Genomic DNA, 19483 nt, shown 5'->3' on the forward strand with positions numbered 1-19483 from the left:
AGAAGCCTCGCCATGTTCTGAAATGTTCTTGTTCTCCATGCAGACATTTGCTGAAGGCGGAGCGTACCCTGTCAGAAGTGGAGGAAGAGGACGGCCTCCTGCAGAAGAGTCTGCAGGACGGCCTGAGGGAGAGCTACGCCAACTCCACCTCCTTCAAGCCGCCGCTGGCCCGCTCGCTGCGCATCAAGGAGGAGCTCCTCAGCCAGAAGCACCGCCTGCTGAGCCAGCCCGCCGCTCTGTCTCTGGCCAGCCTAGAGTCGGCCGGCTTGCTTAATCACGGGCAGTCCCACTCCTTACTCAGCCAAAAGGGCTCCTCTTCTCTCTGGGAAAGCAAGGCCCACCTCGAAAGCCTGATGAAGCTAAAGCAGGCCGGTGGGGCTCTAAGCGACCTCAAAGACCTGCCTACATTCCTGGAAAATCACCACAACCACCATGGAGCCTTCTCGTACAAGAGTTCCCTCCACCATCACAGCCACAATCAGGCCTCCAAGGCTCAGCACCACCACAGCGACGGGAAGCGAGAGCAGGGCCACTCGCCGCCCGTCGACCTGAAGATCCCACAGGTTCGGGGCATGGATCTGTCCTGGGACTCCCACGCCTCCGAGCTGTACGGCTACGGCGCCATGGGCGTCGGGTCGGGAGGTCACGGCGAGAACAGTCTGAGCCGGAAGCTGAGAGCCATCTTGCCCAAACAGAACCGGCGCGGCGGGAGCCTGGGGAGCCTGCTGGACGGGGCGGCGGAGTACTGGAACGCCGACATAGACAGTTCCACCTCCGGCCCGGCGTACTCCATCTCCGACGTGGAAGTGGACCCGAGCTCCAAGCAGCCGAGGAAGAAGAGGGGCCGCTACCGCCAGTACAACAGCGAGATCCTGGAGGAAGCCATAGCCGTGGTGATGAGCGGGAAGATGAGCGTGTCCAAGGCGCAGAACATGTACGGCATCCCGCACAGCACCCTGGAGTACAAGGTGAAGGAGCGCATGGGAACCCTGAAGAACCCCCCAAAGAAGAAGCTGAAGCTGATGATGAAGATGGAGGCGGGAGGCCAGGATTTCCCGGCGGAGCCAGAGAACGCAGCCGCCACGACCCCGCGAGACGACGGGCTGGCGCTAGCCGCTGCCGAGCTGAAGGAAAACGCAAAGGAGAAGGCGGACGACGATTCCAAACCAATCGACTAACCAACCCACACGCTAAACCTCACACGACGTTCGTTCGTCACTTCAAACATGGATGGGGCTTTCTTTGTGCCAATTTGCTTTGCAGTATCTGGGTGAGCACAAACGGAGGGACGGAAGGAGGAGGATTCCTAAAAAACTGCAGAGAAACATCTAATCGGACACTTTTTACCCGCCCGCCAGGCGCCGAGCGAGCATTTGTTTATAAGCTTTTATATCCAAAGCTTAACAAATGCAACGAAGAACAACAGTTAAGTAAAAGACAATTAATGAAAATTCTTTAAGCATGCTGATAATCCCCAGCCCCAAAAACCCCGACCTCTCCTTTTACTGAACTCTACACACGGATCTGTTGCTGCTTACAAACGGAGTTTGGGCTTTGGATGAATTCTATCTACTCTGGGGAAAACAAATGAATGTTCAAAATTTACAAACACAATCCGACCAATTGGGCCCGTTGTCACTCCCCTCTCTCAGAGAATTTTCTGAAATTGGTAAGTGAACTGTTTCTTACGTTTGAAGCCGACTGTAGGGTTGAATCATCCCATCGTTTCCTCACACGGGTTCGGAATCAAACCCATCCTCCTCTTGCCAGGTAGCCATGATGCTTTAACTGCAAAACTCTTTTCTTTCCTCCTTAAGAATATAATCTCTGTGCAGACGAAAGCAAGATTAACCCGTCCTCTTGTGAGCAAGAGAAGACACACAGTCATTCAGGGATGCATGTTTGTGAGTTTCGTGGACACTACTGACTTCTGTAATCAACTCCTTTTCTTCTCTTTTCTTTTCGTTTGGTTTGCTTTCTTTTGCACTACACTTTGGGTCTGGCGCTCACAGACCACGTTACCTCGGCATTGTTGCCCATGCATCATGCACTTATTATGGTCTGTCTCTGAAGCCCAGTCGCAACCTTGCAACGGGTCAGAGGTGCACATCGCCTTCGAATGCTGATTCATATTCAGAAGCGGGACGCTCTGAATTCACCCTCGTCTTTTCTTATTTTCTTTTTTCCCCGTTTTGGTTTTGTTCTCACGCCAAGGGACAACTTGAAGGGTACTCTGATTATGGATCAGCCGTTTTTAGGGCGGGATGCTACCTCATGGACCTCCTTCAGTCTGCTGATCCTGGAAAAGGCGGAGCCACCTTCAGGTTGCCCTCCAAAAAAAACAAAAAAAAACAAACGGTGACCAAAGTGAGCTCGACACCCTCATGTAACGGCTTCTGGACGGCGGCGGCGGCGGCCTTTTGGGATCAGAATGTGAAACTGTGCTGCTATCCAGTTCATCGTCTCGACTCCTGCGAAGGCTTTTAGCGGGCCCAGGCTGAATCATTTGAACTTAGCCAATAACATCTTACTGCTGATGTGTTTTTCTTTTTCTTTTCTAATCAGTCTAAGCAAAAGCAGCTTAGTTGAGAAGTTTTAAGACAAATTCCTCCCCCGCTCAAACGTCAAAGACAGTTTAAAAGGCAGTTATGTATGAAACGATGTGCATTTATGGAGGGGTGGGCTCGTTTTGGGGTAATATGCAGTGGGCGGGGTTAGCTGTTAGGTGGGGAGAGGCAGATTTTAATATATTTTAAGTTATTGTGACCGATTATGTAAAAGCCAATCCATGATTCTGGGTGTTTTTGTTTTCTCCGCTCATTTTTAACTCAGGGTAACTGAGACGGAAGACGTGGGTTACCAATACGGTGATTTCTTGTTGGACCTATAGTAACAGAGAGGAGGACAAGACGAGCCTCTCGCTAATACTTTCCTTTCGATTACGATGGCGGTGCCATTACAGAACAGACCTGCTACTGAAACACAGGAGGAGATCAGGAAACGCTGAACGATGGGTTTGTGATTTGAACGTATTGAACTAAAATAGCACTTTTTATCCAAGTGAGAGTAAAACAAGTTTGAGGTTATGCATGTAGTGTAGCTCTTCTTCACGGCAGACGGAGCAGAGGGGGACGAAAAAGCTTTAGTGTGTGACGACTTTCCGAAAGTTGCAGCCCGAACCCAAACGACTCTTTGTCTTTCTTTGTGCTGCGGTTGAGGAGGAGAAAAAGACCTGGAACAAGTTTGTTTTTGTGTCGCGTCTCGTTGTTTCCCCTCCTCTGGTTGAAATGTTGCTCTTTGCTCTCGACACTGCCTGCTGTTCACCCAGTCCGAGACTCTGACTCTCCTCAGATGATTCACTCCTTTTGGAAATGTTTGTTGTTATTTATTTGATTTTTAAAATGGCATGCACCGTTGCTTTTCTCTTTCTTTTTTTCTTTTTTTTAGCTGAGTTTTTGCGTTAAACGTTATTGTTGTTATTTGATCACAATCTAACAGAAATTGGCCTGATCTACAATCTTGGACCCCCTAATGCTGTGGTTATTGGATTTCCACAGTGGGATTTGTCGTTAAAAAAGTGAAGCAAAGATCCGTGGGGTCGTCCTGCATAAAATGCATCCAACACTTAGCAATGCGAAGCGTTGAAAGTGTCTAAAACGCGATCAAAGGTTCGTTTTTAAAGAAAAACAAAATTAGTGTTGGACTCCTTCCTTTGGTTAAAAAATAAAACTGCTTGCCACTTTCATGTAATGCATGTAAAGCGTAAAAAAAGATGTGAAGAATCATCATAATTGGCATTAAATGCAGACAAATTCAACCAGCACTTAGAGCGAATTCCCCTCAGAGGGGCAAAAAGTGTCAACGATTTACACAAAAATATTCTCTTTTCAGGCGTTTACGGTTATTTTTGTGCTTTATTCTGTCGTTCCTGCTGAGGTGTATGCCATTTCAGGTATATATTTATTTTCTGAATTTTTTATTTTTTTTGAGTGTTTATGGTTAACATGTCCACCTGTCCAAGAAACAAAAAACCCTCTTTCAAATGAGGCTCAGCGCATAATATTTAACAAAAGAGACCTTGCGTTCTTACTTTCATTCAAAGTAGTGGAAACCTCATTTTTTAACCGACTGTTGTGATTTTTTTTATTTGATTTTTGGTTTCATCTGCAGTGGAAACACTCCAACCGTAGCCTTGGTACTGTAACTGTCTCAGGTTCTGCCCACAGCTTTGGGCCGCCATATTAGTCAGTCAGCAAACGGCACAACCTGAACTACCTTCACTTTGTTTAACGGACGGGCGACACATTAAACACGTGGCAGGAAACCAAACGTGCCTTCAAAGCCGCTTCACCTTCGGGAGGTTTCTCACCGCGTCAGAAAACGAGGAACAAAACTGATTTCCTGGCTTTAAACTCATCCACAGTAACACTGTCCAACTACACAGTGTTCTTTATAAAATGCTCTTTAATCTGTTTTAATAACTGACTAAAGACGCAGGAAGAAAATCAAAAAATCCCTGTTTCGAAGTCACAACACTCTTCGGTGTGGATGCTTTTACTGAGGGAAGGAGAGTTAAATAAGTCGATAAGGTGTTTAAAACGAAGCAGTAAGGCTACAGGAAGCTTCTTATAAAGGATTTCTGCTGTAGATTTTCTCTGAGGCACAGAAAGAAAACCTCACAGCCTCAGGCTTTTATACGGAAAAACATTTTTTAACTGATTTCAGTCAGAGTTGCATTTGCAACTTACTGAAAAATTATGATTAATAAAACTATTTTATTTATTTTTCTTTATAGTTCTTAAAGAGAAATTAGAATGCACTAAAATTGGTTATGTTAAATTGATGCTGTTAAAATTGGTGCACAGCAAAAAATTTAATCTTACCAAGAATTTTTGCTGTTTTTTCTGGTGCAAATCCAAGTTTCAGCTAGAGATAGAAGCTTATTTTAAGTCAGTAATACCTTAATATGTATTACTGTGTTTTCTTTCAATTTTAATTCTGTAACAAAACATTTTCCCTAAAATATAAATGGAATAATCTGCCAGTGCAGCTAATGTTTTTTACAGATATTAAGGAATTATTGACTTAAAACAAGATTAGCATTGAGCATTGAGCATTTGCACTGGAAAACAAATTTTGCTGGACGATAAATTGTCCCAGTAGTTATTGCGATAAACGATAATATTGTTATTTTGAGACTATTTTCAAATAATGTGAAGACAGTGACATAATAATGCAAAAATATATGATAAAAGATCAATAAACTTTAAATTCTAATGAAGATTTAACACCAGAACTGGGCGACATTTTAAATATCTAAACAAAACTACAAATAAAATGAATTGTGATGTCTCTGAAGCTATCCTTCAAAATAAGAGTGCCAGTTGAGACCAAAACAATAACGATGAGGATTTTTGTCATCCAGTTTTTGGTAGAAAGAAATAAAAAGACAAACAATAAATAATGCAAATTAAATTGATTTATTGCTTATTTTGTACTGTAAGCCAGATGGAAGATGCGTGGTAATATTTAATGTTTTTGCTGTAAAGTTTCCGATCGTTCCTTCCAGTCTCATCTAAACAGACCCAGGAACCAGAACCTCTCCTGTGTTTTCCCTTCCCGTTTCGGGTCGGTCCCCAGGCGGCTGCCTCCCGCAGGGTGAAACGTTTTGGGCTCTCTCTCCTGTTTGATCTGTGGCCTGTCTGTGAGCTGAACGCTGTACCTCAGCCTCCTCCTCCTGGTGCCTCGTACTGAATCCTCCGCCTGCGCGCTGCGGCGATAACCGATACTCTGGGAAATACGGCGTCCTCCACTGTTTCTTTTCAGTGCTCTTCTTTTCTTTTGTCTGTTTTCTGCCCTCCTCTCATGAAGGGAGGAGGGAGATGCTTCAAATGTCTGACTGACCAATATGTGCCGCCCCAACACAAAGCTCGCTCTCTTTTTGTTTTTATTTTTAATATGCTGTTAATTTGGTTTCACTGTGGAGGCAGGACCCACCCTGATCCGACAGAGAATAGAGAAGCGTGTTCTTTATTGGTCGTTAGATGTAACTTTAGTGCAGGTTGAAACCTGACAGGACATATTTTTTGCACTTTTTATTGTCCCACAGCTGAAGAGACCCAGAGGGGACATTTGGGGGACAGGTGGACACGTTAATCTTCCGTTATCAGATTTCCTTTCCAAACCGTGACACAGATTTGATGTACGTCAGAATGTGTTTTCTGACTTTTTATTTATTTCTCTCATCCTTTCGTGTCTTTTTTTTTTTTTTTTTCCTGAATCAAAGACTTTAAAAGCACGAGAAAAGAAAAGAACAATGTTAAGCAGCAACTACTGTAACCTCACTACGTAGGCCCCCCGTTCTGTCCCAGGACGGCGCACAACGAGGCGGCCTACTCTGAAAGAAAAACACTTTTACGTGACGTGTGTATGACTGCTATGCTCCTCTCTGCAGAGAGGCTTCCTCTGTTTTTGCTCGTCATTTATACCTCAGGTCTGGCCACTTAAAAGCAGCTGATTGTATATTAGAAACACACACACACTAAAAGAGAATCAGGACTTTTAGTACGGCTTGTTTCCAGATTTTTAGGGCCTAACACACACAGAGCGGATTTTAGATAAGTGTTTTTTCTCGACGTGATTGTTCGTACTCTTCTTACTCCTCGTGGCATGTGATTTTTGCTTTGTTTTCCTACAAACAAACAAAGATAAATTCCTTCAAATGCCAGAAGCCAGGTTTTATGAATATAATGCTGTGTTCTCTTTAGCACATACAGCCGTGGGAGAGCAGAACACACACACACACACGATGCACCTAGAGCGACACACACTCTCCCTCCTCATCAGGTAACCACATTTTGTGTGGGCGGGTTTTATGTATAATTATGAAGCTGAGGCTGCCGTGTCTCTGGAAGCAGGTGGGTGTGTTTTGTCCACTGAACATCATCACTGCTGCTGGCTGCTTCTCATCACTGCAAGCTTTCCCTCTGTGAAATCCTCACTTCCTGTCCGCTTTCTCCTTTCCTAATGACACTTCTTTCTCTTCTCTGCTTTTCGCCGAGCTTTAACCTGCCTATCCAGACGTAAGAAAAGCAGCGTGTGAAGTTTTTTTTTTCCTCGCCTTCCTGTCACAAACGATTCCTAATCATTATGAGCAGAAGTGACATCGCACCAGCTACTCTAAGTTAGTAGAACTGGAATTTTTCTAAATTTATATGAAGACAAACGAATTAGTTTAAACAGCTCCTGTACTTAACAGAAACAGCAGCTGTTCTGCATAATGCAGATCGTCACACTGCAAAAACACAAAGTCTTACCAAGCATTTTTACTCTGCTTTTTAATGCAAATATCTTAAAACACTTGAAATAAAACAAAACTGACTTTCCAGCAAGATATAGAAACTTGTTTTAAATCAATAATGAAAAAATGCTAGTTCTAATGGCAGATTAATTCACTTATAATAGGATATTTTTCCATATTATGAGTGAAATAATCTGCCAAGTAATTTTTCCTTAATATTAAGGAATTATTTACTTAAATTTCTATGTCTTGTTGAAAAGTTACTTGAAAGTTAGTTTTGTCTTATTTCAAGTTTACCAAGAGATTTGCACTAGAAAGTAGAGTAAAAATACTTGGTAAGTTTTTATGTTAACTCTGTCAAAACATCTAAACTTGGCATGTAAAACTGAAAAAGTTCCTCATTTTTAATTATTCTTATTATGAGCAGAGACAGTGTTACACCAGCTGTTTTAAATTAGTAAAACTGAAGTTTTTCTACAGTCATTATAAACTTCTCTTAGCACGTTTTGCTAATGATTAGCACAGTTAGCGCTACTAGCATAACAGAAACAGGCAGCAGTTTAATCTACAGAATGTAGGTCTTTACACTGCAAAAACACAAAATCTTACCAAGTATTTTTGTCTTGTTTCTATTGCAAATATCTTAGTACACTATAAGGCAAAGCTAACTTACAGATAACAAGTTATAGGAGCTTGTTTTAAGTCAATAATTCCTTAATATTGATAAAAAGTTCTAGTTTAATGTTGTATTCCCCTTAAAACAAGACATTTTTCCTGTATTATAAGTTAAATAAGTGACGTTTTGCCCCAGTTTCTTGAATGTCAGAGAGAAAGTAGCTGCAGGAGGAAAGAAATTGTTTTCGTTCTGGCATAAAATGTTAGTCATTTGTGGAGGCTCAAAATTTGTTTTACAGAAAATTTTAAACTTTATTGCTTCAACTTCAAAAACATTTTCAAGAATAATTGAGAGGTTGATTGAGATCCAATTTAGAAACCAGATAATTTTATTTTAGCCACGTAGAATAACAATAAACACACCAGCCCAGAGCTTGTCCCCTGCGTTCAAAGCGGCAGTCTTTTCCTCCCGTTTGTGGCGGTTCTGTCCAGCTGTGCGTCTGCGGTACTCTGGAGCGATGCTAAGTTCTGTAAATGTCAAAGCATTAGGAACAGACGTGAAAAGCAGTCGCTCTGTAACCGCGTGGCTCCGGGAGCAGAACCGGGCGCAGATCTTAAAGGCCAGGCACGCCTCTAAAGTGATGCTGATTTGCAGCAATCAGTGACGGCGCGCCTTCACCTTCTTATTATGTCTGAGATGGAAAATCTGCTGGGAAAAAATTCCTGAATTCGCAGCAGAAGATGAAAAATGTTCAGAATTGTTTGATTTGGAAAATTAAAGCACTTAGAAGATTACAAAGCTCTGCAATCGCTAACCTCTCACTTCCTTTCTACAAACTGCAACTTTAAAAGCCGAATGTACGGAAGAGAACTGGGGCCAAAAATGTCTGACTTTCTTTTCTCAGAATCAGAAATCTAGTCTTCAAACTCAACTCTACCAAATAAATTTGTGATGCGCTTTCAGTGTGGATAAATGCAGGTTCACAAACCCAGTAACAAAAAAGAGACAGTTGTGATTATTTTGCTAGCAACATAATTGACATTGGCCTAAAAATGTTTGGTTAATATTTGGATTTTGATATCAATTGACACAGAATTAGAATTCTGAAATTAATCTGTCAGAAGCAAGAAGCAAAATCGGGACACTATTTCTGCCAAAGACAAATGTATGGAAAAGGATTAAGGCCAATAAAAAAATAAATCTTTTCTTCTTAGAATTTTGATTCTGAGAAAAATAATGTAAGAAATTTATCTCAAAATTCTGACTTTATCTCAGAATTTAAAGTCAGAAATTAATGTCAAAATCTTGAGATTCAAGTCCAAATCTTGAGAGAAAAAATTGGTGTGCAAGTCTGATTTTAGTCTCAGAATTCTGACTTGAATCTCTAGATTTTGATTTTGATCTCAGAATTTTTACTTTAAATTTTGAGATGAACATCAGAAATAAATCTCAGATTTCTGAGGATAGTTAGAATTTTGAGATGAAAGTTTTAATTCTGAGTTTAAACTCAGAAATTAAAGCCAAAATTCTGAGACAAAGATTAGAATTTTGAGATTAAAGTCAGAATTCTGAGAAAAACATGATCTTTTCCATTGGCCCTGCTGTTCCTCCATACAGACGTCTTTCCAGATTTGCTTTGGTTAAACTCGGTAATCCTCCTGTCGGTGAGTGTCGGTGGAAAAGGTTCCACAGAGCGACATTCCACAGTCGCTCCTGTCGCCCCAGCAGACCTGCAGCGCTGGAGTACGTCTCGCCCTCTGATGGCGTCTCACAGATGGCCGCCGCACAGACCTGCGGATTCAGACTCCGGTCTGAGGAGGATGATAAGATCTGAGCGATTCAGAGATGCATAAAGGCTGCCACCTCACTGCCACCCTGAGTCCATCAGAACCGGAACACAGACTGATAAAACGCTGCTGCTACGGACCTGGGGGGCAGAAAATACCAAACCAGGAAATGGTTTTGAAGGGAAACCATTGAAAATGCCTCCTAGGGCTTCGTGAATGAACTCCATGTTGTCCTTGTGAGTTGCCATGACGATGTTGCAGCATTGTTCCCGTGTGGAGGAGCGTCTGGACCTTCAGAGCCACCTACGGAGACCAGCTGCTCTCCTGTGGCTCTGAGCTCAAACCCGGCTGCGCTCTCTCTAATAATCACACTTACCTGTGACTCCTCACGACCAGGTGTGATGCAGAGGAAGAAAATAATAATCAGAACATGGAGATTCGCTCCGTTTTCTGTCCCACATTTCAAACCGTTTACCTCGACCCGCTCTCATGTTTATCTCTAGAACACATTTATCAAAATCCAGACTCATCAGTACAACCTCAAATATTTTATCAACCATGTCAAAGCAGGTTTCATCTCCGTACTGGCTAACTCAGGGGTGTCCAAACTGTGGCCCAGGGGCCATTTGTGGCCCTTCAAATGACTTTTTTTGGCCCCTGACCACAAGTCAAGAATGTCAAAAAACTGTAAAAACAGTTTATGACCCCAGAGAGTAACAAAAGCACATTTTTACCGTCATACATATGAACAAATATTGCAAAAAATTCCTTGCATATATTTCTAAATTAGCTCCACAAAATCAGTGATTTTGAATGCAAAAAAATTTTATCACTAAAAATATTTAAAAATCCTGGTGGGACGGATAAATGTGAAAATATTAAATATGATTAAACCTTCAGAAGAACTTATTGAATGGATATGCAGCTATTTGTTAATATTTGAACAGTTTAACAGATTTTATTGATACGCAAACAGTTTTATAACAAAAATAAAATGTTACTGTTAGGTACCATACTGATGAGCATTACTGGGCTGCTTTTATTGCAAAGCAGAAAATAAATTATTCAATAAATATTAGACATAATCTAACATCTATTAGTTATGATAAAGTTATTTAGATGTGGATAAACTGCAGGGCACAAATGATTGAATTGCTCTTATTCTTGGTGGTTTCTAGTTTTACAAATGTACAATGTGGTTCCATTAATAAAGTAATTACCGTTTTTATTTATTTCAGTTACTGAAAATGTTTTCACAATTTTACTTTTTGTTATTTTAATTATAATAATCTTGGTTCTCACCAACCACATTCTCTGAATGTTGAATCCTCTGTTCTCCTCTTTCTTTCTTCTTCTCGTGCTTTCACAAAGGTTTGGTCTTGCAGGTTTTACATTTTTTTTAAGTTGCACCCCACGGCTGTTGCAGCAGTGGGAGAACTGGGGGAGACCATTATCCTGTTCAATGTTGAGTCTTTCTGCAAAAAGAAACGGCTGCTCAGCCTTTCTTCAACTCAATATTTTAAAACCTTCTTGTTGTGAAGATTCAGGGTAATTATCTCCTCCTTCACGTTTAATTTACGTGATTAAAAAGCAAAAAGAATCAGCCAGTATGTAGGGGGTTTATTCTATTGAACCCAAATGTCAGCCCACCTGTTTTTTATTTGTAGATTTAATCTTAATTTGTGGCCATGCACCGTCTCTGTTACCTTTAACTTGTGAAGTCTACACTACATGCAGATGCTCACATGGGCCGGTGTATTTATAGAGGAGCTGAGCAGCGGCGCTGGCTGCTGAGTGGGATCGATAGGCAGGTCAGACGGAGCAGCGCTCACTGGGCAGAAATGGAAGTACGCTGTACAGACAGGAAGTTTGGCAGGTGAGAAGAATACTCTCAGACAAGTACGCAGGATTAAATGTCACGCAGGCGATCGCTCCTGCAGGAACAACAACTGCTCACAAAGTTTAGACTCTTATTTTTCTTGTTCTGTACGTTATTTTCAGCCAAATACTTTTTTCAGTGCTTTATGAACAGCAAGGATTGTAAATCTGAATAACTCTTTCCAGGGGAGGCCCATGCAGAGCTTGCTTGACGGCCCACCTTGTCGTTTTTATTTTGTTTCGTTTATTTTAAGAGACTTAACATTGACGACTCGGACTGTTGCCTTCCCAAACGTTGAAATCAAGCGGAGCCGCTCGGCAGACGGTCGCTCCAAATGAGTCCGCAAGCGGGAGAGTAACACTTTGTGTTTGTTTGTTCTTACTTTCACTCTCTGATGATGTTTTCCATCCTGCTGTTTTTTCTTTTTTTTTGTTGTTGTTGTTTTTCTCTCTTTTGGGTGTGCAAAAATGTAAAGAAAAAAAAACTTACAACACAGAATACCTCAGAAAAGAAATCCATGTAACCTTGACGACCCTTATATATATATATATATATATATATATATATATATATATATATATATATATATATATATATATATATATATATATATATATATATATATATATATATATATATATATATATATATATATCGTCCGATCCTGGCCATCCTCCCCACCACATCCGATTTTCTTTTTCACCATACCAAAAAAAAGAAGTAAAAAAAAGCCATACCAGAAGGAAAGCGGTCGCTTCTTTCTCCTCTTTGGTTTCACATCCCAACCTATGCGCTCTGACCCAGAAATACTCTCGGTGTGCAACCTGCTGCAGCCTGGCTGCTCTGAAGCGTTGCCACCATCGCTCATGCAGAGTGGGTTTGCAGAAAGCATGAAGGCCGACATGGAGAACACTTGAAGTCGCACATCTCCCACCTTCCTCCTTTCTTCATCTATCCTTCATCTTTATTAAAAACTGAATGTAAAAACAAAAAAAAAACACTACAAACCTCTAATTTACCTATACATATTTAAGAATAAAAATACTCTATATGTGCACATAGATATACCTATACAAGCCCCTCATAGACACAAACACAAATGCATATGTATATATAAAATCTCTTATGTCAGATACTTTTATCTTGAGAAGGAAAAGGACGGGCCTTTTCCATCGACGATTCAGGGAAACAATACAGAAGTCCAGTGCAGAATGTTGGGTTAAAAATCTCCCGCTCTGTCGCTTTTGGTGTTTTCTTACTCAGTTTGTGCTTGGTGATTACCCCATGATGTAGCATAGGGAAAATGGCCACAGCCATTTGAGTTTTTCATTGTTGTTTCTTTCTGTTTGTTTTTTTTTACAGAAGATGTAGTAAAGGTAGACTCTCGTGTAGTTGTAGTTCAGTCTGATTCTGTGAAGCGGGAGTGGGGATGGGTGGGTGGGTTTATTTTGTAAAGCAGACTCTGTATTTATCCAGTCGACACGCCGTCACGTGTGTGTATGTACGGGGGGGGGTTCCTTTAGACAGGTTGTATATAGAACCGGTTTACCCATCATCCACCTTACCTGCCTTTTTCTACAGGTGAGGCGGACGTGCGTATGAAGGCATGTAGGCGCCTGTGTTGAAAAGTTCTGATGAAGGAAGCGAGACGTTGCCCCTCGGTTATTTTGCATGCTGGTGTACATACCCCCCCCCCCTCGCCGTATCAGGCCTTTTGTTTGAGAAGGCTCGTTATTGCAGAAGTGCTTTTTTTATTGGATGTTGTCAGCGGGACAGATTCTAATGTTTTAAGATATATTCCCTGAGAAAGTAAAAAACAGGAGGATTAGCACCTGAGGTGTTTCGTTTGTCACTGCAGCAGCTTTCCTCGTGGTTTTCGGCTCTTTTGCGGTCATTTTTTTCCTTGTGTATAATAACTGCGTGTGTATGAGTGAAAGTGTGTGGCTTTGTAAGAAATCATGTGGAAAATTTTTGCCACTTTTGATTTGTTTTCTCATCGATATTTTAACCTCAGAGCAGCTTTTAGGAACACGAACATATGTTGCCATATATGTAGGTTTAAGTAACCGCATATCTCGACATGCCCCTGTTGTCTGCAGAAGGAGACCCCGATTACTCCCCCCAAAATGCCCTCAGGGATCCCACACAGCGCCGTTCTCGGTCACATTCAGGTTGGTAATCGACACAGAGGCCTCTAACTGGCCAGTACCGTTTAAACGAAGTGCAGCCAGAGTCGACCAGAGTCTGGTTTCAATCATCTTTCTTTAACCCAGATCCTGTCAGGAGCTGCTATGAATGTCACATTTCAGAACCGGCGGATCTTCACGAGTTCTCGTTTAAGAATCGGTCGTCTGGGGTTGTGTGGTGGAAGTCCTGTGTTTTAAACATTTAAAGGGGCAGCGTTATGCAAAAATAACCTTTTTTTATCTTTACACATCATGTTATAAAGTTATTCCCTCATCAAAAACAAACCTGGAGTGTTGCCTTGATTCTTTCATGCATGTTTGAGAAACCCGTTAATCTCCATGGCAACCATTCAGCTGTGAAAAACGCCTGGATGGACCTAGCCCCGCCTTCGAGACGCAGCTCCTCCTCTGAGATGCAGCTTCCAAGTAGCTCTCGCCGCAACTCCCCCGTTTAGCTCCTTCAGACTAGCCAGCAGCAATTTGCAAACACCTGGTGCAGGTCATCATAGGAGCCATTTGACTGACGTAACACTGGTCAAGAACATGAAGCCTTAATGAATGTATGGCTGTTGTCGTGAAGTGTGATTCGGTAAATGACACTTTTAATGCAACTTTTAACGTAACTTTGCATTAAAAGTGTCATTATATACCGAATCACACCTCATGACAAAAGTCACAAACGTTCAAGAAGACTCCTTCATGTTTATAAGAGGTGTTGTGTCAGTCCTTTGTAAGTGTTGCCAAACGCGGAAACGATGTTTAATATAGAAGCCATGTTATGACGACTTCCTGAAGGCGGAGTTTCAGAAAGAGCAGGAGCTTTTAAAGAGACACAGACCCAATTTCAAGGCGTTAAACCAGGAAGTAACATTTTCTTTAAGTAATATTTGACATATTTAGCATTTTCATAACAGTTGAAGATAACAGCTACTTGATTGTGCTATAAAATGGAACTATGTGCCTGGAGAACTCATGATGCTGCCCCTTTAACTCCACACAGATTAATGACTAAGAAACCAGATGAAATGGATCTGTCTTGCTTTTTCGGCGGCTTTCTTCTGGTTTTTTTTTTTTTTTTTTTGTCTGATATTTGGAGAGCCACTCGTGTCTGCCGAGTGGCCGATGCCTCTGCTTCTCGTTTCGCTTTGTGTCGCTGCACAACGCTCGGCTCATGCCGCGGTTTCGGGGAACCTCCTACAAAAACTTTCACATCTATTTTCCCACCAAACGACGTAAATAAGCAGCTCTGAGTGTCAGAATTGTGTCATGAATTTAACCTTAAACGTCCTTAAACAAGTCAAACGGTGATGCTTCTTTAAAAACGTGTCTTTAAAATTGTAAATTGTGCGATCAGAGTTATCAAAATGATTTTTAACATTGTTAGTTTTGAGATTAGACGGAAAGCTCTGAATGCTCTGGAACCATGAAACGCTGGCGGTCAGTCGCAGGAAGTGCGGTCCAGGGCTTTGGACTCATTTGGCTACAACGACAAACCTCATCGTGTGTTCGGTCTCAGTTATCGTCCCGCTGAGCGTTCTGACGTGTCAGAACCTGGCCTCAGTCGCTGAGCGGTCTCTGGACGCCCCACATCGGGGCTCGCTGGGCTTTTTACGTCACTCTTTCTTCGCTGAGATTTTCTTTCCGAGTTTGGCGATATATACCTCATTCCTTCAGTCCAGCCGGCCCGAACGGGCGCTGTGCCGATGCTCAGGATGCTCAAGCCCCCTTTTACAGTTTGGTCCCACCTGGACTTTACCTCACACACACACACACACATTTACACACATATACACAGTTTCTCCAAATATCCCAAGGACCTCATTTTTCAATATCTACTGTTTACAGTTTGACAAAAAAAAATGTATAATTTAAAAAAATATTTTTCTCATGTTGTAGTTTTATTTATGTATAATATTGTTTTTGTTCTTATTTTGTACCTTGTGAGTTGGACTTTTATTCTTCTAGACTTTACTATTACTGTCCATGTAAATGAGCACTTAACAAGGATGACAAAAATCAGGTTTTGTTTGATTGACACACATTTATTTTTGTTTGTTTGTTTTGTTTTCCCTCTCTGTTATAATGCAAATTACATTTTTTTTAATTTTGTTTGGGCTAATGAATAATTCATGTCTGATTTTCGGGGTTTGACCAAAAGATGAAAAATGATTGTTGTTTCCTTTTATTTGACAATGGTTTTGCATTGGACATCAGGCAACATTGATTAACTCTGTCTTTGTGCATGTGTAAAATACTTTACTGGTTATGTTATATTCAGTTTGGTGAAAAAAAAGAAAAGGAAAAAAAAAAAAGAAAATTGCCATTTTTGCCACACATTTCAGCTGTATTGTTGTGTAAGGTAGTATTCACTGGATGCTAGAACTTTCTTTTCAAAACCACTATTCTTCTAATAAATTTTGTTGTGAAACTAAAATCTGTTTGCAAATCTTTTTGTTATGAATTAGAGTAAACTAACATGAACCTTTTTTTAAGTGTTTTCGCATCCACCTGAATAATGTGTAGTTGCGCCACTTGCACAGAGCGACTGAAATTGTTTTCCAAAGTTGTTTTTACCGGTTTATTCGTAGCTTCTACTTGTTCGAATCGAGCTAATTTGTCTGCGACGTAACACACCTGGTTAGGGCTCACAGACGTCGGTATTTAGAAACAGCTAGCTTAGAAACCGACCTGTACCTCCTCCCTCCTGACGTGTTGATCAAATTACCGACTTTGTCTGAATTCACACCACTTGATTTATATCACTATGTCATGATCAGTGTCTCCCTTTGCACCGGAGAGGCCTTAAAAACGTACAAAAGACGCGATGCTAGCCAGGTTTTTCCAATGGGCTACATGACGGTGCGGCAATGTTGCCATGGTTACCAACGTTTACAGTCTAACCGTTAGACGCTTCTCCACAATGCGTTATTTTATATCTTTATAATTATACTTACTTATAAAATATGTTAACGTTAATCTTCTTACCTTGTAAAAAGTTTTCACAGCAAATCCGCGGTTGCACCGAAGGGCTGACAGTCATTATTGTTATTAACAGCTGACAGCTGCTATCCATATATTGCTATCCGCCGTATATTTTCTCAATATAAGTTATACAATAAAATTACAAGTTTGATTTGGATCCTTGTGTGTTTGTCCATCCGACCGCGCAGCGCCCTGTGACCATTTTTAAAATGAGATCAACTAAACAGGAGCGATATTAGATGACAGACGTCTCACCGTCATATAGCCTAACAGTGTTTTTCAACCTTTTTTGAGCCAAGGTACATTGTTTTAATTGAAAAAAATCACGAGGCACACCACCAACCAAAAATGGAAACAAAGATGCTCTGTAGCCGCCTATATTACATATATAGTCATTCTTATCGAAGTATCTTGAATAGGAATCAAACACAAAAATTAATTTTTATCATATTTTACATTTCTTATTTCAAATTGCACTTAACATGTCCACTTCAAAAACACACCTGTACAGTGCCACAACACTGTCGTGTGTGGCACTTGTTTTAATGTAAAATGCTCTGTACCTACTGCCATGTAGTGATAATAAAATTACATGATTATGCCGCTAGTCACTACTACAGCAAAGACACTCAAAGATGGCATTATTTGCAGATAATTAAGTCGTTAATTAATTCGAGCGCACCATACTATAAACTGTACCTTCAAATTTTTTGAACCCCCCCAAACTTGCATATATCAGCCGCACCGGGCTACAGGCCGCTGGTATCTCTGCCGCTCTCGGTTTCCCATAAGGACCCAGCAGAGGGCAGCAGAGGGCTGCGTCTTAATTACTGCTGGATATATTAAGGACGCAGTTCTCCGTCTCCAAATCCGGTTTTGTTCACGCCGAGTTTACATGCAGCGGCTCTATTTCCCTCCTGTACTGCCAGATCGATACTCCTCAACTTAGAAGCTGAATCATGTGAGTTTGAAAACAACAAACAACGTGCCTGCTGCTACCATGTGCTTGTTCTAAATGAAAAGTAGCGTTTTCTTCTTTGATTTACAATTTTGACTTCCAATGATTCACTTCCTGCTAAAGAGCCCCCTGGTGGTTGAAGAAAAATCCACAGAAAAGCCGCACCGGGCTACAAGCCGCATTTGTTCAAAGTGTAGGAAATAAATAGCAGCTTATAGTCCGGAAAATACGGTAGGTGAAATTGGCTCATTTCCACGGCACACCTGACGATCGGTACACTATGTGCCGCGCCACAGTGGTTGAAAAACACTGGCCTAGAATGTATAAAAGAAAAAAACTGGTTAGCATCTCGTCTTTTGAGCCCCAACCAGGTTTGTTACTTTTACAGATAAATTAGTTTGACTCCAACAGGCAGAAGCCACGAATAAACTGGTAAAAACAACTTTGGAAAACAATTTCAGTCGCTCTGTTCAATACTGCGTCCCTCACTTCAGACATCCATCATGGCGCCTCGAATGATTTAGTGACATAGATGTAAAGTGTCGATAAAAGAAGTAATCTAATACTACTTTACCGAACACTAACACAAAACATCCAATTCATTTAAATATAAATAAACACCTTAAACAAAAATAAACCTGTCTATACATTGTTGTGGCTTTCATGAATTAATTCAGCCCACAGTACCAACGTTGCTCTGAGATCGACTCCAGCTGAACATTTATTCTTTCTCCACTTCACCTCTTTCTGGCCTCCCATTCTTTTGTCTTTCTCCGTCTCTTCTTCCTCCTCCCTCTCTCCTGGCTCTCCTCTCTTTTACTTTGGTTCTTTCCGCTGGAGGGCTTGTGGAAAGCGGCCTCTGCAGTGCAGGGAGGCAAAAAAAGACAAATAACTTTTCAGGGCACAGGAAGTAGGTCATCCTCTTATCAAATATTTATTTCTCATACTACGCCTGGGGCTGCGAAAAGACTCCTTCTTTAGTTACCATATACAGCGTTTGTCCTCTTGTTTTTTTACTTTGCTTATTTGCACATATATGGATGACCACGGTCAATGTCAAACTGAATAAATATACCAATGTGACTACTGGATGGTTGTTGAAGACATTTCTCCCCATTTTTCTTATTTTTTTTCATTAAATGTATATTGATATAGCTTTTCACCCCAGCTTCATGAATCAGTTTTATCCCATTTTGCGGTGCAGCTGGTAATGTCTGTCTCAAATTGGAGAAATGAAATTGAAAAGTTACTTCACTACACAGATTTGGTCACAACATAGAAAACCTGAAAGTAGTATTGAAGTTTTACAGTCGAGGCTTTTTTTTTCTGACACTTTGAATTGTAAAAAAATTATATATATATATATATATATATATATATATATATATATATATATATATATATATATATATATATATATAAAAAGAAATTCGATAGGGAGGCTTAATGTGACTTTTCAAACTCTACAAAAAATACAAAGATTATTTTTCTGCATGCACAGAGACATTTTCACAAAGTTGGTGTTTCTCAAAAGGACACAAATCCCACAAACTTTCTCACATTTTACAACCACAAAATTTGATGCATTTTATTGAGATTTAGGGCAGCAAACACAAACATTAGGCAAAACTCTGACAACCCTAAAACAACAGCACAACCAGCAGCTTTCATGATTGGTCTCTTGCTGCTTTGAGAAACTACAAATCTAAACATCTTTAATCATTTGTTATTAAAATCAAAATACTTTTGTTTTGTTTGGTCATTTTTTGGTCAAA

The 19483-nt window shown here is 40.8% G+C and overlaps 1 protein-coding gene across 3 annotated transcripts in view; it reads left to right on the forward strand.

The window, feature by feature from the left end:
• The window catches only part of lcor (ligand dependent nuclear receptor corepressor), a 104093-nt gene extending 101556 nt beyond the window's left edge, over positions 1 to 2537 (forward strand). For all 3 annotated transcript variants that reach the window (XM_008418327.3, XM_017307632.2, XM_081610516.1), the window contains exon 7: positions 44 to 2537. In XM_008418327.3, coding sequence (XP_008416549.1) covers positions 44 to 1178 — 1135 coding nt within the window. In that variant the 3' untranslated portion in view covers positions 1179 to 2537. The remainder of the gene's footprint in view (positions 1 to 43) is intronic.
• The last annotated feature ends 16946 nt before the right edge of the window (positions 2538 to 19483 follow it).

Source organism: Poecilia reticulata, chromosome 1 (genome assembly GCF_904066995.2).
Source record: "Poecilia reticulata chromosome 1, P_reticulata-male-v2, whole genome shotgun sequence".
Taxonomy (NCBI): Eukaryota; Metazoa; Chordata; class Actinopteri; order Cyprinodontiformes; family Poeciliidae; genus Poecilia; species Poecilia reticulata.